Source organism: Uranotaenia lowii, chromosome 1, assembly GCF_029784155.1.
Source record: "Uranotaenia lowii strain MFRU-FL chromosome 1, ASM2978415v1, whole genome shotgun sequence".
NCBI lineage: Eukaryota > Metazoa > Arthropoda > Insecta > Diptera > Culicidae > Uranotaenia > Uranotaenia lowii.
Window position 1 is genome coordinate 45,861,716 of NC_073691.1, and position 18,365 is coordinate 45,880,080.

Genomic DNA, 18,365 nt, shown 5'->3' on the forward strand with positions numbered 1-18,365 from the left:
GCATCGATAGAATTGGCTTAGCAATAGAACAGCACATGTGAGCGCTGCTTGGGTGATTTTTTGCCCGGTCGGACACAATCTCATGTGTTCGACCCGTCCGTGTTTCAATGTGGGTAGGAATGCGATGGGTTTCTTCATCGCTTCCTATCAACATTGAAACGGCGCGCGGCAAAGAATCACGCAAGTAGTTCAAAAGCTGTTCACAAAACAAAAGCCCTGCTCACATTTTCACCAACTATTCAATTTCTTCTACCCAAAGCGCTCTAGCTTTGATCTTTCCACCTATAATACTTTCATGTTCTTTCTAAATATTCTACCTTGAATTTTCACAACTCGCCGAAATGCCAAAAATTAAATAAGAATATATCCCGGCGGCGATTAAAATAAGATAACAGAATCACTTGGCTAAAGAAGGGGGGAAATGGGATAACAAAAATTACAACACAATTCACCACGATGCATTTGGCAAAAAAGTAAGGCATCGGATGGATAATATGCGAAACAAAAAGTAGCAACCATCCGATGTACCTAAAAAAGTAGCACGCATCGATAGAATTGGCTTAGCAATAGAACAGCACATGTGAGCGCTGCTTGGGTGATTTTTTGCCCGGTCGGACACAATCTCATGTGTTCGACCCGTCCGTGTTTCAATGTGGGTAGGAATGCGATGGGTTTCTTCATCGCTTCCTATCAACATTGAAACGGCGCGCGGCAAAGAATCACGCAAGTAGTTCAAAAGCTGTTCACAAAACAAAAGCCCTGCTCACATTTTCACCAACTATTCAATTTCTTCTACCCAAAGCGCTCTAGCTTTGATCTTTCCACCTATAATACTTTCATGTTCTTTCTAAATATTCTACCTTGAATTTTCACAACTCGCCGAAATGCCAAAAATTAAATAAGAATATATCCCGGCGGCGATTAAAATAAGATAACATACATGGGAAATATAATGTTCTATAATATTTATAAGATAGAATAAAAATGTAAATATAAAAAAGAGAATTCAAACTCCATTACTAAATATTGAACAAAGCTAAGGAATTTTGACAGTACATAATTGTTTCGAATTTAAAATAAGCAAAAAAAAATTAAGCTTATGTTTCATAAACACCATCTTTTATGACTTGAGACAATAACACAATTGAAAAAAGTTAAGTAATGGCAATAATACGGTATATTCAAAAGTTTTATAAAGATCGATTTTACATGTGTTGGTTATCCAGCTGTTGAAAATTCCAAATTGAAAATTTAATTAATTCAATAACAATCGTTCTGATTCTTCCTTGATTGGCTATCGATGATGGGTAAAATAATGCACTTGCGATTATTTGTTAAAGCTGAAAACTAGAATACTTATAATACATTGTATTGTGAAGTAAAGAGTTATTTTAAAACGAGCCAGCCCCTGCTGCATTAAAAAAAAGAATGTATAAATATTAAAATGTTTTTAAAAAATATAAAATTGAAATTTGAATGATCTAGATTATCAAACAGCCAATTGAAAATGAATGGGACTGAAAAGTTTGAACTTTTTTCAATAAAAAAAATAAATTATCAGAAAATATAGAGCTATATGAGAAATTATGCAATCATCATATTCGTGAATAAACAGAAAGAAAGACGTCATTTATAAACCTAAAAAAGTTGTAATAGGTAATTTAGACAAAAAAATTAACACTTATCCTTGAAAATCAAAAGGGCTGAAACAAATCAACACAGAAAACAGTTGTAAATGCTAATCTTTGTAATAAAATATTTTGCATAAGGCAAATCCTGCAGTTTTCTACCATAATATGAAGAAGCTATAAAAAATACTTTAAAGTCAGTTATAAATAAAACATACTAATTCTACAGTGAAAGTATTAAACTTAAAAATAACGATTATATATTTATGTGGGTGGACTGATGATCTGAAACGAGAAATAAAACTTGAAGCAATACATAAAACCTAGTTTGTATGTTCCCTTACTGGAAAATATTTCGGTACTGATTAGCCTCATCATTATGAATTAGTGAAATCAATAAAATATGAGTTCGTTTTTCACGTTATGGAATTTCCAGTTCATTTGTTTCTCCTATAACGTACCTTTATATTACATCTTTAAACGGATATAGATTAATAAAAATATTTAAAAAAAACAAAAAAAAACACGCACACAATTAAAATAGTTGTATCAGGAGTTCAAACACTTCGTTTTCTTACAAACTAATTCAAAAAGTTTTGTTATTCATATTAACTGTATCTAAATTGTAATATACTTCAGGTCGAATATGGATTAGCTGATAGCCAAACTAACTAAATGTTCAAATTATCAAAACATAAATTAGCATAAATAAGTACTGATGGAATTATTGTTTTTCTAGAAAAAAGCCTGTAATAAAATTCGTTTGAGTTTTTCCAATCGCCAAATCAACTTTAGACTTTAGCTATGCTACGAACCTATGAAAGGCGTCATCTTTATTAACTTTTGCGGACTATTTCAAGATAAACTTGTATACAATATTTGATTCAGTACGGTTCTTTTTCATGCAATATCTAAATATGTGAAATATTTCACCTCGTGCTGTCAGATATTGAGCTTGACAGCTCAAAATTAAACAGCACGAAATGAAGTATTCCACATATTAAGCACCCAATTTTAATGTTTATTTCAATATTGGGAATCTTTACCAATTTACCTTTTCTAACTTTAATAAAATTTTAAATTGATTCACTTATCTTATGATCCGCAACATTCTCGACCCACGTATGGTGTCTCTGCGGGAAAACTTTTTTTGGGTGGCCCCGAGGGCAGAGCACCAGCCTTCTCCTCTTCCTTCTCAGTACTTTCATAAAAAACCTACTTTATATACACTTTTACTGCTAAACTTCATATTCCCATCATGGGAGAATCTCAAACACAGCACTTTAATCTAATTTTCACAAATTAGATTCCAACCTTTATCGAAATTTTCAAAATTAATTATTGCTACACTAAACTTATGAGCTTCACCCGGCAGTGCTGCCACTCTGATGTTGTTTTATATTCAACCGTTGTTATCAAAATATGTTTGATCTTAGAAACTTGATTGATTTGCCCTTTTTTATTAATTTTTCAGTTATTTCAGCTGACAATTATGTGCCATGTTTATTATATTATTGTTCATTTCTATCATGATTTTTTATTCTGATCATTCCGAAGTTGAAGATAGATATTTTATCTTACAAATTCTAACCTTGAAGAAGGAGTTTTGGTAAAGATTTCATGGTATCTCATTTTAATTGTCATGAATCATGACTGTCTTAAAAAATTTTGATGTTTTAGCAAAAAAAAAACCAGTAGCTTTATACAATTGTAACAAACAAACCCCGATAAATGAAACCAATGTTTGGTAGAGGATCGTAACCTTGCATGAATCTTTTGTCCATTAAGCCACCTTCAGGTTAACATATTTTGCTGAATCATAAATATGTACATACATATGTAGGAACATGACTTTTCGGCTCAAAACAAGACCAAATTCACCTCGACAGGTTCCAATTCTCATCGGATTTGATTACCAGAGCAAGGAGTGTTGATCCCAGAATTGCTCTTAGTCTTACATTTCTGTCTTGAAGAACACAAAACGCTGCCGGCTGATTCATATCGGCAATATCATCCATCAACTCGGCACCACTTTTGGGTCCCTGGACTGAAGTCTCGAAATTAAAAGCCAAAACAAAGCTCGGTTCGCTCGAAAACTATAGTTCTAGGTCGACCACATTACATTACATTAAACGTATTTGTTTTGGTTTTGTTTATGTTCCTCTCTCGCTCTTCCCTTCTTCCTCTATATGCAGGGGAACACTGACTTGCGGAGTAGTTGCTCCAAAAATTCCAGACCTCAGAAGCGCGTCTTTTAAGAACCTGTTGTCTCGAGACGAACAGAAATCGAAAACCCCTCCGGGGATTGGAAATTGTACAATCCGGTACTTCAGGTCAGGTTTCGAGAGACCCGATTCCCGAAAGTAACTGTTTCGGTTGTGGTTTCTCTTTCCTTTTCGAGGGGGTCTTTGTAGGTTGTTCTCGAATATGAAAGAGAGAAGGCCACGAATTTACAAATAAATCAGACGAACCTGCCAAATGGTAATTGAACTCGTAGTTGGAAATAAACGAAAGAAAACAAAAACTGGTTTACGATCCTTGGTGGTCGATTTCTTTCGGACGGATGATTGGATTAAGACGTCTCGGTCTCGAATCTTCAAGGGGTCAATCTCGGACGGAGGTCTTCATGAATGGCGTAAGAAGAGAGAGCAATCGTTGAGCAGGTGTATTGTTGTTAGGATTTTTTGTGTTTTCGTGTTTAATGATTTCATTTTTATGCCTCGTTAACTGACGCTGGTGTGACCCACTTAAATCGGGTCATAAATCACATGTTAGTTGTTACTGTTTCAATTTCACGCTTCCGTGCTACAGATGGCGATGTGGTAAACATAAATCGAAGCAAGGCGCTAAGTTCGTTCGGAGATTGACCCATTCCATGTTGGCTGCTTGAGCATCAATTTGTTGCAGGTCGTTAATCTGCATCCGACAGTGATGTTTCTCTCTGGTAATAACTGTATTAGCTTTAAGATTTCGTGGCGATGGTCGAACTAGTTAACGAAGTATGATGGTTAACTGCATGTCCATAGGGTGCCTCCTTCTGGGTAAAAGCTTTCAAGGAAACATTTGAAAACAGAAAACTTTATTCGATGGCGGCAAACATAGTCGTAACCGTTGGCTAAATTTATGAACTTTTAACCGACAAGCTGTTAACGAGGTCCTAAAAGTCAAATTAAAACACAACTTTAGAGTAGTCAGGCCAAACGAAAGCGGAATAAATTTCCCGAAAAGATATAAATCAACAGGTTCCCCATTTAAACACGATTAGCTTTCTTGAATTTTTTCTTCCTAGCGATGCAAAAGAAATGTCATGTAACCTATTGGGAAACTCTCTGGCTACAACTTATGTATGGAAGAGCCCTCTTTCAAACGCCAACTGGAAGGAGGAAGATGTCTGAAATTACGATAGGAACATTTCTCTACCTATATACTCTCCCATATTCAATTTGGTTCCTTTGGTGAATAAATTCTCGAGTTATGTCAAAACATTGTATGGGAACCCCCCTGGCTCGTTTAAAGATGTCATTTTCTTGCATCCCTATACCCTCCCATGCCAAATTTGGCTCCATTTGCTTAATTAGCTACGTAAACAAGTTTCGTTTGTTAGGGAGACCCCTACCCCCTTCCAGTAAGAGGTATGGTTCTCAAACCATTAAAGGATCCTTTCTCGGCTCGGCTTTTTCCGAGTCTATAGGGGACAGACATACTGATAGAAATTCATTTATTGATAGGTATAAAATTTCAGGCATTTTAGGGCAGACCATCACATTTCAACGGGTTGTTAGAATGACGTAAAATTTGGCATCCGAGGGGTTTTGGGTCAAAAATTGTAAGTATCATAGTTCAAAACTCTTCACACTTTAGGAGGGGGGCAGACTTTCTTACAAATGCCATCTAAAATATGATACTGCTCGAATAATTTACAGGTGATTTTCATAGAAAATTGTTCATAAATAAATATTGGCACAACAAGATGTCTCAGTTTAATAAAAGGAAAGGAGGAAGGTTCCATACAAAATAAATAGAAAATCAAAACAACTTATACAAATTTCATATGGAAATGTGGTACGCATGAAAGTTTTGACAAAACATGAATATTTATTATAATGAGTGACCTTTCAAAACGGGGAACTACCATAAAAAAAATCAACGTCAAACTCGATACAACTCAAACAACTTTTAAGTAATTTTCATCGAGTTGTAAACAAAAAGAACAAATTTCAAGTAATGTTCTCCCAATTTTGAAAACAAACAATTTTTGACGTAACAGAACGATTTGAAAGACTCAAAGACCCCTCTGCTTTTTTATACGTGGGACTCCCGGACAAAATCGGTATAAATCTGATGCAACTCGAGTAGTTTTCAAGTCACGAATGATAGCCTTATTTGCATTGAAAGATCTTTCTAACATTGAAATGAGGAACGTACCTCCTATTCATAATCAAAGTTTAATATTAGACAATTTTAAAAAAAAAACGAATGTTTTTTTTAACTATATCTTCCATTTTCTTAGTAATGAGAATTCGAATAGAAAAAAAACGACACAATTCTCACAATTTTAATAAATTTCAATCCGAACAGTTTTTAAGATATTTTTTATCAAATTTTTATCCACAAACAAGTATTGAAATAACAGGAAGGTTCGATGTATTGAAAAATCTCTCTTATTTTTTAAAGGAGACACAACTCGAACAACTGGAAAAAAAATTTTTTTTTTTCAAACTACCAAAGTAACAATTTTAACTTATGATCAGCAAAACATCGTTGAGACTATTGTAATCTTCATAAAATGCTGTATTTTATGCATGGCCTGGCTATTTGGCCCTACCCAAGAAACGCATCATGACCAATTTTTTATGCTTCGATAAAATCATTTTTATGAAGAGATTATCACCGTAATATATATTTGTAGCTTTAATTTATCGGCCTTAGCGGTGAATCTTTAGATGTCCCAACTAAAAAGGGACATCACTTTTCACCGCTAAGGCCGATAAATTAAAGCTACAAAGATAAAATCATTATGCTGTTAAATTTTGGTCACCAAAGCTTTTATAAAGTTTTCATAAAACATAAATCGGCATCCGATAGCCAAATTCGACTTCTACTCGTTAATCCCTTTCAACTAACATCCATATTGTGGAAGTTTTATGCGATTTTCAGTCATTTACAGTATTTTATAGATGAGCGAAAGTCGCCATCTTGGATTTCAAGATGACGTCAGACAATGAAATTCGACTTTTTCTCGTTTATCCTTTTCACCCCTTTCTCCTCCACCCCTTATTGTGGATTTTTCGGGAGATGTTCAGTAATTTACAGCTTCGAAAAGAAAAGCGAAAGCCACCATCTTGGCTAAACGATGGCGTCAAACAGCGTAATTGAACTTCCAGTTTAGTCCTTCCACCCAATACTCATCTTGTGAAAATTTCATGTGATTTTCAGTTATTGAAATCATTTTAATATTCAGCAAAAGCCACCATCTTGGGTTTTAAACTGGCATCCGAACCGAAATTCGACTTCTTCACGTTTATCCCTTTCACCCTTTTCTCTTCCACCCCTTATTGTGGATTTTTCAGGAGATATTCAGTAATTTATAGCTTCGAAAAGAAAAGCGTAAGCCACCATCTTGGCTAAACGACGGCGTCAAATAGCATAATTGAACTTCCAGCTTAGTCCTTCCACCCAATACTCATATTGTGAAAATTTCATGTGATTTTCAGTGATTAAAATCATTTCAATTTTCAGCAGAAGCCACCATGTTTTGTTTTAAAATGGCATCTGAACCGAAATTCGACTTCTTCTAGTTTAGCTCGATACCAATATTGAGATTCCAAATTTGAGATTCGTTTGAGACTCTTTTGATAACCTATTAAAATTATTTTAAGATTGATTCGATACTCTTTGTAGACTGTTCTAAGATGAGGTTGCCAGATTTCCCGGTTTTATCCGGGTTTGGCCGGATATTTAACTCAAAAATTGGCAAAAATCCGGCCCGACCCGGTAGCCCGGATTTCAGTTAAAAATGCCTGGATTTTGCCAGGATTTATTTATTTGCCACTTTATTCACTTTATTTGCCAAATTATGTTGTAATTTTTTTTTTATTTATGCGTCTAAACCGATTTTTTTAATAAAAATAACCAAGAGAAATTTTTTTTTTGGATACGTGAAATACGATTTAAAAACTGCTGATGAAAAAAAAAAGTTTTTTTCATGTTTTTCCTTGATTTGTGTTGAGTAATTCCTGGATTTGGGCCAAATTTGCCCGGACATTACCCGGTTTTTTGGTCGACATTTTGGAATTAATTGCCCGAATTTTGCCAGGTTTTTAGATGAAAATAGCCCGGATTGTCCGGCCCGGGTACGTGCTGAAAAAATTCTGGCAACCTTATTCTAAGAACCACCTTTAAAGCTCTTTTAAAAGCCATTAGACGCTCTTTCAGGACTCTTCAGACTCTTTTGCACCTTTCTTCAAACACATTGAGGCCTTTTTTAGGACTCGTGGCCTGAGACTTTTTTTAAATTAATCTAAAACTTTCTTAGGTCTTGTTGAGATTCTCTGTGGGAATTTCGAAGCTCTCTGCCGTCCTTTTTGAGACTTTTTTGAGTGTCTTTAGACTTGATTTGGCACTTTTGAGCTTGTTATAAAGCTATTTTAAGACTCTTTTGAAACTCTACAGGACAATTTACAGACTCTCTTAAATCTGTTAAAGATTGTTTTGGGATATTTCTGACTGTTTTGAGGCTGTTTCAACTTATTATTATTATTATAATTTCCGGATTATTATACAAGACCGGGTCATTTGAGTCTACAGGCTGTTTCAAAGCTCTTCTGAGACTCTTTTACAGTTCTTTCAGGACTCTTGAGACATTTTAAAGTATTTTGGAAACACTTTTTCGATTGTTCTGAGACTCTTTTAGGAATTTCTGAGACTCTTTTTTAACTTTCGCAGAAAATATTGAAACTCATTGGAGCCCATTTTTGGAGATTTTATCGACTTTCTTTTAAATCCGCTGATGTTGGTTTCAAACAAACTTCAATCTCTTTAGAGATATAAATTAAGACTCTTTCAAGACTCTCTTAAAACTCTTTGGTGACTATTGTGGGGCTCTATCAATACTCTTCTGAAAATTCAAAGACTTTTTTGTACCAGTCTAAATGTGAGAAATTTTAGAATAAAAAAAACAAAAGTTGAAAATTTAAGTTTATAGGCAAAAAAAAATATACACAAATATTTTTGGTTTCTTTATAACAGTTTCCCAAATTTAACGAAAGAAAACTTAATTTCACATAAGTTAGCTCAAACAAATTACATAGCAGTATTGTGATATGTATTCTATTGGATGAATTCATCCAGAACTTTTTTTCAAAATATGTTTTACTAAATATTTTGGTTTCAGAGTAAAAATCTCACAAATTAAAAAAAAACATTTCTGAGTCCCTTATAATGAAGATTCTATATTTCAGGTTTATGCTTATAAATATAAAAAAATATATCTATATTTTGTTTCAACATGCTCATAAATTTCATGAAATTCTCATTTTAAACTGAATAAGGGCAGAGAACAGAAAGAAAAGTCAATTGTAATTTTAGAGCATGCTGATTTTTGATTTTGAAGCTTCAAATTGAAAAACAGAATAAAATTTCACAGTATTGCAGAAAAAAATTTAATGAATTTTTAAAGTTCTATTTTGAATCATTTCTTGGTTTTTCAAAAACTAGAGCTGTTGGAGCCAAACTATGAAAACCTTGTGTTATTTAGAATTTATCATCGAAATTGAGAAGAGAAAAAATCTAGAAGTTTTAGATAGACAAATGTGGCTCTTTAGAACATACAAATTTTGGAAAATTTTAATTTTCGGCTCCTCTGACTCAAAAGGTTGCCGACCACTGCTTTAGTGTATTAGTTCAAGGGCATTGAAATCGTGCTTTGATTCTGTGTGTTTAAGTCCGGAAGGGAATTAGAAAAGAATTCCAAAGAACATCAGTTTTAAAAGTTGTTTTCGTTCAAATATACAGAACCAAAATCCAATTAAAAAAAAAAGAAAAACATTGCTTAAGGAAAGGCGAAAATCTACTATTGTTATGCTTAGTTCAAGGACCAAAAACAGCCGTCGGTTTTGACCGGAACTAGTTCGTAAGCTGAACTCAAGTTACTCAGAAACAAGCTTTTTCTATAGCATTCAACATATTGCTCATAGGATTTTTGGCTTTTCCGATGTTTATGTTTTAAAAACTGTTTTTTTGAGAATTAAAAAATTTCTAAAATTAATCAGTTTTGAGAGAAATCAGTCATTGATAACTGATAAACGAACTGAACTAGGTATATCAAAAACAATAATTAAGTCTGATTCAACCTGTTATATTCAATTTGAATCTGGATTTTAAATTTTTAAATTTATTCTGGGGTCAGAGAGGAAATTGTTTTAAAAATTTTATTTCCCAACGTTTAGAGAAATCTGATAGAAAAATATTAACTATTTTTGGAATCACGAAAGAATGTTTCTGAGCTTTTGATATTGAAGTTTTTCAAAACTTAGAACAACTTTTATGCATTTTTTAAATGAGTGAAGCAATTACTGACCCGGTAAATCAGTTTCACTTCAGTTGGAAGAACACAAGTGAACAGGTTTGAAGCCGTTATTTTGACTCAAATGAAGGTTATCACTCATCATAATATTTCACATTTTTAATTAAGTTATTTCAATACGATTTTAAAAATTTCTAACTTACATTGTTCTTTAAGTTAGACTAACACATTTTTCGCACATGAACTAAAAATCAGTAATAGAAATTACATCGATCAATTCATTTCAAAATCTAAAGAATGTTTTGCGATTCCGAGACTAACTACCTAAGTGTTGGTTTGAAAAAAAAAAACACTTTGAATTAAAAGGTAAAAAAATATTATGAACAATATCATTTTTTCATGACAGAATGAAAATAAAAAACCGATTAACATTCTAATTCCTATTTGAAACTTTGTTAGGAGCATATTCAAAATCGGAATTATAGTTTATTTTTTCCGCACTATTATTTAATTCTCATATTAAGATTTCTTGTTCAAATTCAGATTCAGAATGCGATCGTAGAACTGAGATTCAGAAGAAATGATTTTGTCAGTTCGAGGAATAAATTTCCTATCCAAGTAAAAAAAAAATCCAAAATAGGAATTAAAAATGATTCAATTTTAATTTCTTCTAGGATATTGATGAAAAAAATCAGTAAGATAAACCGGTTTTTTGGTGCAAAATCTGAAATCCAAACTAGAAGCAAAAGTATGAAATTATATCCAAAATTGGAATTTGAAATTAATAACTTAAGAGTTGCAGTTGTTCTGTAGTAAAGAGAAAAAAGAGAGTGTACGTAGATATTTAAATTTAAAAAAAGAAGTGTGCTGATTCATTCATGTTGAATTTTCCTGAAAATAGTTTAAATTTTTTATTAATTTAAAATTAAAATTTTCCTTTTTGAAAATTGGCGTCACGCCACTGGCCACTGACCACTAGCGTGCAATATCAAACTCATGGGGCATATTAAAAAAATATTGAAAAATAGCACGTTTCAGCACATTTATTATGATTTTTTAGCATTAAATCTTAATTATTAACTCCTGTCGTAAGGTTCATTTTTGATTCCTTTCGAGTGCCTTTAAAATTGCAAGGTAATGAGGAAAAAATAAATTTTGAAATTTTGACAACGCAGTGATATTTATGGAGAAAAATCATATATGCTATGGCAAAATTAAAAAAAAACTGGAAGTTCCTTTTTCAGTTATTTGCTGCTGATTTCTACAATAAGATGTTGAACAAAGATTCCATTTTTTGTTTTAAAAATAAAAAGTCAAAAAAAATTACCTGACTGAGGATGTGAGTAACTTCGTCGTGTTTAAGTCGGGCCAGCAACATAGACGCTACAGCAAGCACGTAATCGCCAGCCTGTGTCACCTGAAAAACAGAAGAATTAATTATTAAAAGTTTGCAAGAAATTAACCTCTATTAAAACATTTTTCTTAAAAAAAAACCGAAGTTGCGTTGCATCATCAACTTTTTTCATGCCCACCAAAAAAAAAAGTTTATCAAATTGGACACCGAATTCCTACGCATTCGGTCGATAAAATTAAAACCATGTCAAGCCCTCTGGCAAATTGCATTCAAATCGCTCATTATCACCTAACTAATCAGACAAGGGACTGCGCATAATTAGCAAACGCCCACAACAACAGCGAGCTCATTACCGATTCTACCGATTTTAATTAACACATTCGATTTCGCTTTTGAGTCGAGTCGAAATGGCGAGTGAAAGAGTGAGTGAGTGAGTGCATTTCACAATTCGCACCGATTATGTGCTAGGACCCTGCGAGCCAAAATCAGATACAGAAATTAATCATCCACCAATTTGCACCTCTGCTTCTGCGATGCGTTCGGTTTGCCTAAAGAGGTAAAATTTTATTGCGACTACGTGCCTGGGGGCGCCAACAGCTTTTTTTTTTGAGTTTCTTCATTTTTCGGTTCGATACTTTGAGACTCCCTCCATAGGTCATTGGAAGTCAAAAATTCGAAAAGGAGCTAATAGCTTCTAGTATAGCGCCTAATTGAAGCTTTTGAAATTTTTCAGAAGCAATAATCTAGTTTAAAAGTAGTTAAAAGTTAGCCGAAAGTTTGTTTCAAGTGTTTCTCAAAATATAATATTTTTAACCCTTCTTATAGGAAACACTAATTTGTCGTCTCACTTCAAACGAATTTCGAATCCGAGACAACGATCCGGTAATTTGATACATGATCAGCTCATTGACAACTTCAAACCGACTCAGAACAACATCCTAACAACCATCATTAATCAACTCGCAAAATGGGAGAGCTGTCAGGGAGCCAATCAAAATCAATGTTGTTTTCAACATTCTGAGTGAGACTTCTGAAGTTCTGAATTACCGATTGAGTTGAAATTTTTCGAATGACTCTATCGAGTGGCCGATCAAGTTCCCCCCCCCCCCCCCTGATCGAAATGTTGTTGTTGCACTATTCTGATCCTGTTTTGTTCCTTCGACAGCAGAAGCCCAATTTGTGTGTGTAGCATAAATTCCGAAAAACCACGGGAGGGCGATTCAATCGGCGGATCACAACATTTATGATGGCTTAAGAATGGGTAGATTGATTTTTGAGGAATTTTTGCGGTGGTGCGTGATCAGGAAGTGGACGTTGTCGTGTGCTGCTTGACCCCGCGATTAGCGATGTATCAATCTTGATTATGGGAAGTAATTATCATGTTGAAAGTTTCTCATGTTTTCGTAGTAGACAGGGTTAAAGGTTAAGCCCATTTGGGATTAACGATCAAATAAATAAATTTGGACTCATCTATCTATTACAGCGATAAGGCGATTCAGGATAATTTAACTGATTTCTGTTTACAGAGTACATACATTTTTGGAAGCAGTGACTTTGAAAAAGAGAGGATTTCATCATTGAAAGATTATGTGTAACACTAACATTGTGGATACTAAAATGTGCACTTCGTAGACAACCCAGTGAAGGCTACTTCTAAATTAAGGTTGCCAGAATTTTCAGCACGTATCTAGGCCGGACAAATCCACCGGGCAATTTTATATAAAAATTTGGCAAAATCGGAGCCATTGATTTCAAAGTTAATGACCAAAAATCCGGGCAATATCCGGACAAGTTCTGCCAAAACCCAGAAATTACTCAACACTAAAAACAAGAAGGAAAATTAAAAAAAAAATATTCTTCAAACTTTTCGACAGATTGTGAATCTTATTTTAGGCTTCAAATAAACCTTTCATTAATATTGTTATAAAACTTTGCTGAAAAAATTTCGTTTAGGATGCATAAATTAAAAATTTTTACAACTCAGCCGTTTTAGGAACAAATTTTGTATTAAATATCCGGCAAACCCGGATAATACCGGGCAATCTGGCAACCTTATTTTGAATAGTCTGTGTTACATATGAATTAGCTAATGCACATGCACGCCCTATGTTAGAATTTTTGAGCAGTTTTGGGGTTTTTGATAACATAGTGAAAGTTATCGTTCGGTTGAATGTGCTCTAGATTTAAACATTTTGTTATTCTACACTGTCGTTTATGGGTCATTGCTGAACCAACTAAATTAAATTAAATTAAAATCAACTAGCTCTAGATACCCCGAATGGTTCAGTGCTGAAACAATTCGTCTTCTGGAAGAGAATCGAAAGAAGCATAACAGATACTGTAGAAGTAAATCTCAAGTTAACAAAATGTATGAGTAGCAGTGAATGCATTCAGAAGCTTGCACAGAGCCCAACGTTGCATATACCTGAAAAATATACAGAGATATATTCAAACTGAACCGAAACGTTTTTGGACGTATGTTAACTCCAAGCGAAAATTAAATTTGATACCCACAAATACAAATGTATCGTATAAAACTATTCCCCGATTATTTTCGAAATGTGTACTGCTGCGAAATGTGTAATATTCAAACTGATCAGACATATGTTTTTCAGGAGGAAGTTTTTCCTCAGCTAAAAGTATCGATAACAGATATTAGAAGGAAAACTTTAATGCTCGACGAATCCAAAGGCAGTGGTCCTGACGGGATACCGAATTCGCTCATTAAAAAGTGTGTCAATAGACTTCTAGAACCCTTACATTGCCTGTTTTCTGACTCACTCCAAGAAGGAATATTTTCAAAGTATTGGATGATCTCGCATATTGTACCGATCCATAAAAGCTCTTCCAAGCTATCTGTCGAAAATTATCGGGGAGTTGCAATTCTCTCTGCCATACCGAAACTTTTCGAAAGTATCGTGTACGACCAAATGTATCCATGGTTGGAAAGAAAAATGTCGCAAGTTCAACACGGTTTTCTTAAAAAACGATCAACCATAACAAAGCTCGGAGAGCTTGTATCGAGAATTTCGGTATGAATGATGCAAGGATTGCAAGTCAACGCTATTTATACTGATATGTCAAAACCATTGGATTCGATCGAAGTCAGCGCCCTGCTATCCGTGCTCAGCAAAAATGGAATTGCCAATACTTGCCTTAAATGGATTCATTCATACTTAATTGAAAGAATTCAATATGTAAAGCTGGGGAATGTCAGATCCGGTGCATTCTCAGTCAACAGTGAAGGGCCAGAAGGGAGTCACTTGGGACCCCTTCTCTTCATAACTGTTATGAACGAGTTCCCCGAGGTACTGCCGGACACTTTTGTGCTGATATACGCAGATGATCTGAAAATGTTTCTCCCTGTTCGCAACCCGAAGGATTGCTCGATTCTGCAAAACGCACTGCACCGATTTTCGAAGTGTTGCAGAATATATGGATTGAAGTTGAACGCCTCAAAATGCAGTATTATATCGTTTTCTCGAAAACTAACGAATATCATGTATGACTATCGCCTTGAAAACAGCTTGATTATCACTAGAAAGACCTCTGTAAAGGATCTTGGAGTCGAGATAGACAAAAAAACTGAATTTCACGAAACACATAGAACAGGTAGTAGCCAAAGCTAACTCTATGTTTGGAATGGTCGGTAGAGTCTGCCATGAGTTGAATGACCCTTACACAATCGTCTCAATTTATGTTGGATTAGTTCGGACCACAATCGAGTACGCCAGTGTTGTTTGACAACCCTACTACAATGTCCACGTTAACAGATTGGAGAGAGTTAAAAAGAAATTTCTCAAATACGCACTGAGGAATCTTGGATGGCAAGAGGAAATGCCGAATTACCGAGCCCTGTGCATGCTGGTCGGATTGGATTCGCTAGATACCGCAGGAAGTCAAACGATGCATTATTTTTCAAGGATTTGACAAGTGGAAGATTGTATTCGCCGTACATGCTTTCACAAATATATCCCAACGAAGGAGGCAGTAGTGTACGCAGCGTAAGGCCATTCCAGCTTTTAAACAGGATACAGAATTACGCGAGAAACGAACCAATGTACAGGATGAGGGCACTTTACAATGCACATGTAGAAGAAATTAATCTTAATACTTAAACCAAATCAAAGATAGTATTAAGAGGTGTTTTACATAAAATTAAAAGTATGGTCGATGTTAATTTTTAAGTTTAAATTAAGATAAAAGGCTTTAGCCTAGGATCATCAATAAATAAATAAATAAATGTTCCAATCGAAGCATTGTGAAGGTAAAAGGTGTCCCCGATGAAATTGCCACACACAAAATTGATTCGCAAAATTCGAGTTTTCATCCGATTGCCATCAAATTTTCAAGGATTGAAGAATGACTATTAAACTTCTTTTTACCATTTTTCTCATATTTTATTTACAGCCCATACGCAAATGCCAGCACATTGGCCTTAACCCCGGCCATAAGATTCTGCACAACTTGTGAATCAACCGTTTTTTGCATGTAAACTAGAGTGCCCCAAATGACCCGACTTTCAAAAATGTTATGCGCTGCAGGCTGAAATTGATCCAAGGTCAAGTATAAGGTCTCATGCCAAATTTGGGCCAGATCGGATCACGGAAAGGGGTCGCTCAACGAGCTTGAAGTTTGTATGGGATTTTGAGACATTTTGTTCGGGAGAAACATGAAAAACCAGTTTTTCATCAATAACTTTGGATCCCGTCGGCCGATTTCTTTCAAAAACGAGTTTTCTTAAAGCCTAAATTATGAAAAATATTTCATCCGAAGACTGCATTTCAATTAGAGTTAAGATAAGAAAGTTATAAGGCTTCAAAAATGGATTAACTTTTTTAAGGATGGTATTTATCACTGTTAATGAGTCGAGGCGGTCGAACATATTGACGCCACATTAACAGTGTTCAATACCACCGTTAAAAAAGATAGCCTATTTTTGAAGCCTTATAACTTTTTTATCTCAACTTTTATCGAAATGCAGTCTACGGATGAAACATTTTTCATAATTTAGGCTTTAAGAAAAACCGTTTTTGAAAGAAATAGGCCGACGGGATCCAAAGTTATTGATGAAAAACTGGTTTTCCATGTTTCTCCCGAACAAAATGTCTCAAAAACCCATACAAACTTCAGGCTCATTGAGCGACCCCTTTCCGTGATCCGATCTGGCCCAAATTTGGCATGAGATCTTGTACTAGGCCAAGAATCAATTTCAGCCTGCAGCGCATAACTTTTTCAAAAGTCGGGTCATTTGGGGCACTCTAATATTCATATTCATATTCATATTCATATTCATATTCATACTCATATTATAATCTTCCTCAGTTTGTTCGGGCACGTTGAGTTGACCATAACTGTTCTGAGGCGTCGCACCAAACGAAGTTGCTCTTCTACCTTTATACGTACTTTAGCCCATGTTGTAGCTAACGGTAAAGTGGACGTCCCTCACTGTGTAAGTTCTGGGATGTAGGTTATCCTAGATCTGGTTCTACTTTGCCAAGGCTTCGAGTATAATTCGACCTGAAGCTTTTTAAATCCATTTCTGTCCGTTCGAGTCCGTCTGAGGCCTCGGACATTGCTAAAGCAAGGTGCAACTACTCCTCAACAATCATCTTCCGCAACGACTGGTCTACTGTATAGCAGTGTTTAAGGTTCAGTTGGACGACCTCTTCGCCCTTGGTAGTGCTGTCATAAAGTTTCTTTTTAGAGATTTATTGGAAACAGTCTTTTTCTACCCTCATGTGTTTGAATCATGATCATCCCCACGCTAGCCCAATAAGATTCTACGACCCTTGTTTGAACATCTGAGGTTTTATGCTGATCGAAACTCCTTTAAAGGAATTTCTATAAAAATCCTGACCATCTCAACAGCCTCGCCCCCTTGCTTCTGTTGCTGCAACTTCTAATGCTCCTAAGGGTCCAATAAAAAACGTAAACAATCTAATCCGCATTCAGGGATTTTGGTCGGTGGCGGCCAGAATCCGAACGATCCAAACCAATAACGGCTAAGGTCAACCAGATTGATAGTGAGCCACAATGATACGCGTCTTCGGAATTTGTTGCCACTTGGGACAGAACTCGTTTAGCCGGCACCTTCTCTATTTAGCACCTTAGCGGCAGAAGTACATACCTTCTGAAAAGATCCGTACACAATTCTGTAGGTTTTTGACGAGGGACACGGTGGGTGTAAGCAAAAATTTGCCAAAAGCTAAGTTGGATACCTACCGATTAAATGTCAGTTTCGGGGCTGGTAATTGCACTTTTGACATTGTGCCTTTCCTGCGATTGGTTGCAGTTTCTATCTTTCCCAATCTGAAGCCGAAATCTTGGCTAATTAAAACGGTAAAAATTCATTCGCAAACTCTTCAAGTTGGACCAAGACCTGGCTCACTGTGCAAGGTTTGGCTGCTGGGGTACACGCCAACCATTCACAGATACCCACAGATTTTAAACAGAGGTAGATGGGAAGTTGTGTGAGATTCCAATTCACCCTTCTTCCCTCATGCTTTTTTTTGCTCCAATCCGGAGGGGTTGCCTGAGATCATCTGATATCTGCTGCTGTCAGAAACGAAGATACGCGAGCATAAAAATTAGCGCATAATGAGCCAAGGGCAGCCAGAAAGGCAGCTGTAGGTAGTACATTCAAAAGTTTAATACACATCATCTGGGCCCCGGCTATCAGTCGGTCGAGTCGGAGATGATCGTGAAATGCTTCATAAATGTGTGCTAATCAGTCATAAAGTTGTACGGCAAGGCAAAAGATTGCGGCAACATGTTACATGTCAAATTTCTGCTTGTAGATATTCTGAATTCAGACTATGGTGGACGGATAGGGCTTCGAAAATGGAAAAATCACGTT

General features: G+C 35.3%; 1 protein-coding gene across 1 annotated transcript in view; it reads right to left on the minus strand.

Moving 5' to 3' along the window:
- The window catches only part of LOC129739542 (all trans-polyprenyl-diphosphate synthase PDSS1), a 332,301-nt gene that overhangs the window by 53,252 nt on the left and 260,684 nt on the right, over positions 1-18,365 (minus strand). Inside the window, exon 6 of the mRNA XM_055731025.1 lies at positions 11,480-11,569. Within this exon, the coding sequence (XP_055587000.1) occupies positions 11,480-11,569 (90 nt within the window). The remainder of the gene's footprint in view (positions 1-11,479; positions 11,570-18,365) is intronic.